The sequence below is a fragment of the Mus caroli genome, unplaced genomic scaffold, assembly GCF_900094665.2.
Source record: "Mus caroli unplaced genomic scaffold, CAROLI_EIJ_v1.1 scaffold_13540_1, whole genome shotgun sequence".
Classification (NCBI taxonomy): domain Eukaryota; kingdom Metazoa; phylum Chordata; class Mammalia; order Rodentia; family Muridae; genus Mus; species Mus caroli.
The window spans coordinates 18,760-28,676 of record NW_018389160.1 but is presented as its reverse complement, the minus strand read 5'-3'; the positions used below and the strand labels follow the sequence as shown (position 1 = coordinate 28,676).

The 9,917-nt window shown below is 37.3% G+C and overlaps 1 protein-coding gene across 1 annotated transcript in view; it reads left to right on the top strand.

Moving 5' to 3' along the window:
* The window catches only part of LOC110287970 (coiled-coil domain-containing protein 7-like), a gene marked incomplete at both ends in the record, with an annotated part of 28,605 nt that continues 18,688 nt past the window's right edge, over window positions 1-9,917 (top strand). The window contains 2 exons of the mRNA XM_021154441.1: window positions 1-62; window positions 7,386-7,442. Of these exons, the coding sequence (XP_021010100.1) occupies window positions 1-62; window positions 7,386-7,442 (119 nt within the window). The remainder of the gene's footprint in view (window positions 63-7,385; window positions 7,443-9,917) is intronic.

Sequence of the window (9,917 nt, the reverse complement as noted above, 5' to 3'; positions counted from 1 at the left end):
GGATAAAGAGACAGTAGCAGAAACATTGAAACATTATGGACTTATGGAAAAGCAGATTGAAGGTAATATTTTATAAATCCTTAAACTTTATAGTTTCATGAACATATATATATACTATATATATATTTTAATTTAACTTACATGCCTTCAATATGTCCCTTGTTACTTGTTTCTCCTGGCCATGTGCTCACAGTCCATCTCCTATCATGGCGGCTTCTCCCTTTTGTGTGTGCTTTCTTCCTCTCTTTTCCCTATCTGCCATCCTGAATCAGGTAACTGAAAACTCACTTACCTCTATCTACTGCCCAATCACAGGCCTTAGCCTTTTGTTGAGCAATTAACTTAAGAAGCAAGGTTATATACTACCATTTGAAGTATGTGAGGCTCTTCTTGTTGTGGGCTACCTGATCTTGTGGACAAGTTTTTAGCATTTGGATACACAACAGCACAGGCCAACCTCAACACAGTCATTTCACATATATAGTGCACATGCAAGCAAAACACTCAAACACATAAAATAAAAACAAATATTTTTATTAGATATTTTCTTTATTTACATTTCAAATGCTACTCCCTTTCCTAGTTTTCCCTCCAAAACCCCCCTATCCCTTCCCCTAATCCCCTGCTCACCAACCCACTCACTCCTGATTCCTATCCCTTTCAGTCCCCTATACTGGGGCATATAACCTTCAAAGGACTAAGGGCTTCTCCACCCATTGATGACCAACTAGGCCATCCTCTGCTACACATGCAGCTAGAACCATGAATCACACCATATGTTTTCTTTGGCTGGTGGTTATTCCCAGAGAGCTCTGGGGACACTGGTGAGTTCATATTGTTGTTCCTCCTATAGAGCTTGCAAATGCTTTCAGATCCTTGGTTCCTTTCTCTAGTACTTTCACTGGGGACCTTGTGCTACATCCAATAGATAGCTGTGAGCATCCACTTCTGTTTTTCTCAGGCACTGGCAGATCCTATCAGGAGACAGCTATATCAGGCTCCTGTCAGCAAGCTTTTGTTGGCATTCACAATAGTGTGTGGGTGTTTATGGTATGGATGCCCAGGTGGTGCAGTATCTGGATGGTCATTCCTTCAGCCTCTGCTACACACTTTGTTTCTGTAATGCATCCCATGGGTATTTTGCTTCCCCTTCTAAGAAGTATTGGAGTATCCACACTTTGGTTTTCCTTCTTCTTGAATTTCATGTGGTTTATGAATTTTATCTTGGTTGTTCCGAGCATCTTGGCTAATGTCTACTTATCAATGAATGCATATCATGCATGTTATATTGTGATTGGGTTACCTCACTCAGGATGATATCCTCCAGATCCATCCATTTGTCTAAGAATTTCATAAATTCATTGTTTTTAATAGCTGAGTAGTATTTTATTGAGTAACTTACCACATTTTCTGTATCCATTCTTCTGTTGAGGGACATCTGGGTTCTTTCCAGATTCTGGCAATTATAAATAAGGCTGCTATGAACATAGTGGAGCATGCGTCCTTACTACATGTTGGAGCATCTTCTGGGTATATGCCCAGGAGTGATATTGCTGGGTCCTCAGGTAGTACTATGCCCAGTGTTATGAGGAACTGCCAAACTGATTTCCAGAGTGTTTGCACCAGCTTGCAATCCCACCAGCAATGAAGGAGTGTTCTTCTTCCTCCACATCCTCACCAGCATCTGCTATCACCTGAGTTTTGATCTTAGCCATTCTGACTGGTGTGAGGGGGAATCTCAGTGTTGTTTTGATTTGTATTTCCCTGATGACTAAGGATATTGAACATTTCTTTAGGTGCTTCTCAGCCATTCAGTATTCCTTGGTTGAGAATTCTTTGTATAGCTCTGTATTCCATTTTTTAATAGGGTTATTTGGTTTTCCAGAATCTAACTTCTTGAGTTCTTTGTATATGTTGCATATTAGCCCTCTATCAAGTTTTGGGTTTGGTAAAGATCTTTTTCCAATCTGTTGGTTGCCTTTTTGTCTTATTGACGGTGTCCTTTGCTGTATACAAGCTTTGCAATTCTATGAGGTCCCATTGGTCAATTCTTGATCTTAAGGTACAAGCCATTTGTGTTCTGTTCAGGAAGTTTTCTTCTGTGCCCCATATCTTTGAGGCTCTTCCCCACTTTCTTGTCTGTTTAAGTGCCTCTGGTTTTATGTGGTCCTTGATCCACTTAGACTTGAACTTTGTACAAGGAGATAAGAATGGATCAATTCACATTTTTCTACATGATAACTACCAGTTGAGCCAACAATATTTGTTGAAAATGCTGTCTTTTTCCCAGTGGATGGTTTTAGCTCCTTTGTCAAAGATCAAGTGACCATAGGTGTGTGGGTTCATTTCTGAGTCTTCAATTCTATTCTATTGATATAACTGTCTGTTACTGTGCCAGTACCATGAAGTTTTTAATTACAATTGCTGTGTAGTACAGCTTGAGGTCAGAGATGGTGTTTCCACTAGAGGTTCTTTTATTATTGAGAATAGTTTTTGCTATCCTAGGTTTTTTGTTATTCCAGATGAATTTGCAAATTGCCCTTTCTAACTCAGTGAAGAGTTGAGTTGGAATTTTATTGGAGATTGCATTAAATCTGTAGATTGCTTTCTGCAAGATGGTCATTTTTACTATATTAATCCTGCCAACCCATAAGCATGGGAGATCTTTCCACATTCTGAGAGCTTCTTTGATTTCTTTCTTCAGAGACTTGAAGTTCTTAACATACAGATCTTTTACTTGCTTAGTTAAGACTCACACCAAGGTCTTTATTATTATTTGTGACTATTGTGAAGGGTGTTGTTTCCCTAATTTCTTTCTCAACCTGTTTATCCTATGTGTAGAGAAAGGCCACTGGTTTCTTTGAGTTAATTTTATATTCAGCAACTTCACTGAAGTTGTTTATCAGGTTTAGGAGGTTTCTGGTCTAATTTTTGGGGTCACTTATGTATACTATCCTATCACCTGCAAATAGTGATATTTTGATTTCTTCCTTTCCAATTTGTATCCTCTTGAGCTCCTTTTGTTGTCTAATTGCTCTGGCTAGGACTTCAAGTACTATATTGAATAGGCAGGAAGAAAGTGGGCAGCCTTGTCTAGTCCCTGATTTTAGTGGGATTTCTTCCAGCTTCTCTCCATTTACTTTGATGTTGGCTACTGGTTTGCTGTATATTGCTTTTATAATGTTTAGGTATGGGCCTTGAATTCCTGATCTTTCCAAGACTTTTATCATGAATGGGTGTTTGGTTTTGTCAAATTCTTTCTCAGCATCTAATGAGATGATCATGTGGTTTTTGTCTTTGAGTTTGTTTATATATTGGATTACTTTGATCGATTTCTGTATATTGAACCAGCCCTTCATCCCTTGGATGAGGCCTACTTGATCATAATGGATGATTGTTTTGATGTGTTCTTGGATTTGGTTTGCAAGAATTTTATTGAGTATTTTTGCATCAATATTCATAAGGGAAATTGATCTGAAGTTCTCTTTCTTTGTTGGGTCTTTGTGTGGTTTAAGTGTCAGAGTAATTGTGGCTTCATACAACGAATTGGGTAGGGTACCTTCTGTTTCTATTTTATGGAATAGTTTGAGAAGTATTAATATTAGGTCTTCTTTGAAGGTCTGATAGAACTCTGCACTAAACCCATCTCATCCTGGGTTTTTTTGGGGGGGGAGTTAGGAGACTAATATTGACTGTTTCTATTTCTTTAGGGTATATAGGGCTGTTTAGAATGTTAATCTGATCTTGATTTAATTTTGGGACTTGGTATCTGTCTAGAAAATTTTCCATTTCATCCAGGTTTTTCACTTTTGTTGAATATATGCTTTTGTAGTAGGATCTGATGATTTTTTGGATTTCATGGGTTTCTGTTTTCATGTCTCCCTTTTCATTTCTGATTTTGTCAATTAGAATACTGTCCCTGTCCCCTCTAGTTAGTGTGGTTAAGTGTTTATCCATTTTGTTGATTTTCTCAAAGAACCATGTCCTAGTTTGGTTGATTTTTTTGTATTTTTTTTTCCACTTGCTTGATTTCAGCCCTGAGTTTGATTATTTCCTGTTGTCTACTCCTCTTGGGTGAATTTGATTCTTTTTGTTCTAGAGATGTCAGCTGTGCTTTCAGGCTGCTAGTGTATGTTCTCTCCAGTTTCTTTTTAGAGGCATGAGTTTTCTTCTTAGGACTGCTGTCATTGTATCCCTATAGATTTGTTTATATTGTGGCTTCATTTTCATTTAACTCTAAAAAGTCCTTAATTTCTTTATTTTTTTCCTTGCCCAAGTTATCATTGAATACAGTGTTGTTCAGCTTCCATGTATATGTGGGCTTTCTTTTATTTATGTTTTTATTGAAGATCAGCATTGGTGATCTGATAGGATGTATGGGATTATTTCAATCTTCTTGTGACCAATTATGTGGTCAGTTTTGGAGAAGGTACCATGAGATGTTGAGAAGGTATATTCTTCTGTTTTAGGATAAAATGTTCTATAGATATCTGTTAAATCTATTTATTTCATAACTTCTGTTAGTTTCACTGTGTCTCTGTTTATTTTCTGTTTCTATGATCTGTCCATTGATGAGAATGGAGTGTTGAAGTCTCCCACTATTATTGTGTGTGGTGTAATGTGTGCTTTGAGCTTTACTAAAGTTTCTTTAATGAATGTGGCTTCACTTCCATTTGGAGCATAGATATTCAGAATTGAGAGTTAATCTTGGTAGATTTTACCTCTGATGAGTATGAAGTGTCCCTCCTTATCTTTTTTGATAACTTTAGGTTGAAAGTCAATTTTATTTGATATTATAATGACTAATCTATATTGTTTCCTGGGACTGCTTGCTTGGAATTTTTTTCTAGTCTTTTATTTGGAGGTAGTATCTGTTTTTATTACTGTGGTGCACTTCCTGTATGCAGCAAATTGCTTTGTCTTGGTTTATGTATCCAGTCTGTTAGTCTATGTCTTTTTATTGGGGAATTGAGTCCATTGATGTTAAAAGATATTAAGGAAAAGTGATTGTTGTTTCCTGTTACTTTTGTTGTTGAAGGCAGAATTATATTTGTGTGTCTATCTTCTTTTGGGTTTGTTGAAAGAAGACTATTTTCTTGCTTCTTCTAGGGTATAGTTTCAGTCCTTGTGTTGGAATTTTCCATCAACTATCCTTGGTAGGACTGGATTTGTGGAAAGATATTGTATAAATTTGGTTTTGTCATTGAATATCTTGGTTTCTCCTTTTATGGTAATTGAGAGTTTTGTTGGGTCTAATAACCTGGGCTGGCATTTATGTTCTCTTAGGGTCTGTATAACATCTGTCCAGGCTCTTCTGGCTTTCATAGTCTCTGGGGAGAAGTCTGGTATAATTCTAATAGGTCTGGCTTTATATGTTACTTGACCTTTTTCTCTTACTGCTTTTAATATTCTTTCTTTGTTTTGTGCATTAGGTGTTTTGATTATTATGTGATGGGAGGAATTTCTTTTCTGATCCATTCTATTTAGAGTTCTATGGGCTTCTTGTATGTTCATGGGCATCTGTTTATTTAGGTTAGGGAAGTTTTCTTCTATTTTTTTTTCAAGATATTTATTGGCTCTTTAAATTGAAAATCTTCATTCTTATCTATATCTATTATCCTTAGGTTGTTCTTCATATTGTGTCCTGGATTTCCTGGTTGTTTTGAGTTAGGAGCTTTCTGCATTTTGCATTTTCTTTGATTGTTGTGTCCATGTTTTCTATTGAATCTTCTGCCCCTGAGATTCTCTTTTCTACCTCTTGCATTCTGTTGGTGATGCTTGCATATATGACTCCTGATCTCTTCCCTAGGTTTTCTATATCCAGAGTTGTCTCCCTTTGTTATTTCTTTGTTGTTTTTACTTTAATTTTTAGATCCTGGATGGCTTTACCTGTTTGTGTTCTCCTGTAATTCTTTAAGGGATTTTTGTGTTTCCTCTTTAGGAGCGTCTACCTGTTTAGCTGTGTTCTCCTGTACTTCTTTAAGGGAGTTATCAATGTCTTTCTTAAAATCCTCTACCAATATCTTGAGATAGGATTTTAAATCTGAATCTTGCTTTTACGGTGTGTTGGGGTATCCATCACTCACTGTGGTGGGAGTACTGGGTTCTGATGTTGCCAAGTAGTCTTGATTTCTGCTGGTAAGATTCTTGAGTTTGCCTTTCGCTTTCTGGTAATCTGTTGTTAGATGTTCTTGATGTCTCTGACTGGAGCTTGTTTCTCCTTTTAGTCTGTAAGCCTGTGTCAGAACTCCTGGGACACCAGCTTTCTCCTGGCAAAACCAGTGCACAAATGACTGCTGAACAGCCCTACCTCCCTGTGCTATCCTGAGTAGACCAGCTTTAGAGAGTAACAGGAGAGAAAATGGGGATCATATCTGAGTCCCAGGGTCAGACCCTTCCTAGAGGCAAGCTCTCCTCTGGCTTGGAAGTTGCATAGAGGACTGAGGCCCATAGAAGCCTGTCCCAACTGCTCTGCTGCTTCTGTGGCCTGTGCACTACTGAGTAACAAAAACAAATATTCTTAAAAGATGATTGCTGTTATGAGTTAGTCGTTGTCCCCATAAAGTTTAGAGAGTTCAAGTATAGAACACATTATGAATCATTCAAATGTGTGATAATACATGACAGTCTGTTAATGTTGTAGTAGGTCTACAAATTGGTTTATCTCAGGAAAGTTAAAAATACCTTGCAACCTTCAAACGTGAATAGTGATTATTGAGTGAAGAAGGAAAATATTGGTCATTTGAGATGGCAATAATGTATTAACATGAGAATTAAAATGAGATCAGCAGAACTAATGTTACAGAGGTCCTGCTTGTAGTACTAAAGCCTTTGGACATTTTTAGTATTAAACAAGAAATTGTTTAAACACTTTTATAGTGAAATAAATGATAATACAGCTTAAATATATAATCAATACAAATTGGATTGCTAGTGAAAGAAAGTGAAATGGACTGATTAGAAACCTCTTTAACTGATATAATCGACAAAACTTGGTGATTGAAGGCAAAGAAAAGGTAATGAGGTACTCATGTTACTTTCAACCAATAGAGATGAATAAAAGAGGAAAAACAAGTAGTGGGAAGGTGTGGAACAGTTGCAGGGCACCTGCCTATCCACCAAGATCTGGGTTTGATCCCTGGTGTCACACAAGAGAGAGGAAAAGCATGTTTTACAGAGAAAATTATGTATCTGTAAGTGGCTATTATCCATATTCATTCAGACACCACAGCCCAAGTGCAATATTCCAAGGGTTTGATTTGGAAGCTGTTGTTTTTTCTTTCCTTTGGGTGAATCATTAAAGTTAATATTGTAGACTATGAGCCCAACTAATGTGTAGAACTGTATATAAAATATATAATGGTGGATACTTGTATCTATTTCAGAGTTCATAACATCCCATTCAGCTTTAGAATCTCAAACTGAAACTGAAAGTCAGCCAGGTAAGCAGTCATTCATTTAAATATTATCACATTAACACGTCCTAAAGGTTCCATAACCTTTCCTATTACTTCCTTAGTCCAACTGAGGACCAAGTGTTCATGTTACTGAGCCCGCGGGAACATTCTTATTCATACCAAAATAGTTAAGAAACCTTTGTGTTCTTGATGCTTGTTTTCAAGATTTTGTCTGTTTGTTGGTTGGTTTGTTTGTTTTTAAGAGAGAGTGTCAGGTGTCCCAGGTTGACTTCAAACAACAGTTTACTTTCTGCAGTCTGTACTAGTGATGACTGCATGAATTTTCATATGCAGTACACAAGCACTTGCATGGGGACCTATTGTGGGTTTTGGTAGTAAAGGCTGTTTGGATTCTCGTGTGTGTGTGTGTGTGTGTGTGTGTGTGTGTGTGTGTGTGTGTGTGTCTGTGTGTCTGTGTGTCTGTGTTTATCACCCAAGAGAAGCTGTAGCAGGGAGATATATGTTGGTGACAACTCAAGCAAGAACCAAACACAGATTTCTCTTCTGTACCACAGGTACTTATGGGCTAGCTGGGCCTGTGAGATCCAGATGCTGCTGAATTCTGAGGTACTACTTTCTAAGCAACCTCAGTGGGGATGTTCCTGCAGCATCTGAAACTCTGGTGTCTGCATTGCAAGTTCTGTCAGGCTGGCCCAAAAGCTGGGCTCTTGCACACATGCAGCAGAAATTGCATCAGATCCTTGGGCTGTGAGCTTGTGTGACCTGGTAGCAGCTTTTATGTTTGAGAGCTGGGTACCCAAAGTTTCACTGAAGCTTGGGTTGCAGTGTGAGCACAGTGCAGCTAGAGGTCCTGGGCACTTCTTAGGTGCAGGGATGGCTCTCCTGGCTGCTTGTATGGGAGGGAGAGAAGTCTGGTATGATTTTCATCTTTTTTCTTTATATAAGGTTATTTTTGTTCCCTTTGACTTTTTCACTTTTTTCTCTTCATCTTTGATTTTTAGGGAGTTTGAATATCATTACATGTTTAAGTGCATATTTTAAATTTTTAGATTTTATTTTTGTTTTTTGTTTTTTGTGTTTTTTGTTTTGTTTTGTTTGTTTTTCAGCGTGGAACAACCAAGTGGCTCACCAGGTAAAAGTACTTACTGCAAAAGCTTGGTGATCTGAGTTAGTCCTTGGAACTCGTGTAATATTAGAAGGAGGAATTCAGACTCCATAGAGTTGTGCTGAACTCTCCACACTCAGGCTCTGTTATAATCACCCCACATACATAAATATCATGCATACCCATACAATGATAACAAAAGTTCCAAATGACACATGCCTTAATATCTGTCATTAATTTTAGAAAAGGTGTAGTCATCACCACTTGACATTGCTTTCATTTGTCCCTTTATCACTTATTACCCCATTAGGCATGTATTACACCTCTTTTTATTACCCCATTAGGCATATATTACACCTGTTTTTATTACCCCGATAGTCATATATTATACCTGTTTTCATTACCCCATTAGGCATATATTACACTGTTTTTATTACCCCATTATGAATGTATTATATCTGTTTTTATTACCCCAATAGCCATATATTACACCTGTTTTTATTACCCTATTAGGCATGTATTGCACTTGTTTTTTTAACTGAGCATTGAATTCACAGATCTTGAATGTTCAATTACATTTTTACCTCATTCGCTTCTTAGTTTGGGGAGTTTCTAAAGACAGTTTCTTACTCACTGACTTTTTTCAAGTAAGTTGCTTTAATAGTCTACAAAATACTCTTAAGAATTGTTGTAAAATGCGCAGGTTGTTTTCCAAAGGATTCCAAGTATTAAATCACATTTTTTTTAACCTTACAGTAGCTACATAGAATTGACATGTGTATTAGACAACAATATAACATAACCTGGTTATTATGATTATTAAAATAGCCATTCCTGGTTCTGAAGATCCAAACCAGCAGGCTCTCCATGAAACAGGACATCAACAGAATTTTCAAGAGGAATCCCTGTGAGGATCCAGTATTGATAGTGTAGCAGAAGCCATAGGCCTTGAAACAAACCAATGACTTACTGCAATGAAGAACTGCAATAAAGATGAGAGGACAAATGGCTATACTGTATGATCTACTGTTACACACTTCAACTCCCATAACAAGATGGTTTTGATGGTTTTTTTTTGTTTGTTTGTTTGCTTTCATTTTCATTCTATCTTATTATTTTCTTTTGTGGGAGAGGTTGCAAAGGGTGGAGGGCAGATACAAAAGTATGGGGGGATAAATGGGATTTTGGTGTATGATGTGAAATTCACAAAGAATCAGTAAAAAAAAGTTTTTAAAAAGAGCCCACATAGATTCGAACACATGTTGTGATTGGGACAATGCAAGTGCTTTTAAAGGAGTGAAAGCAATTATTCTGTATTTCTTCTTTCCTTTCCTTTCCTTTCCTTTCCTTTCCTTCCCTTCCCTTCCCTTCCCTTCCCTTCCCTTCCCTTCCCT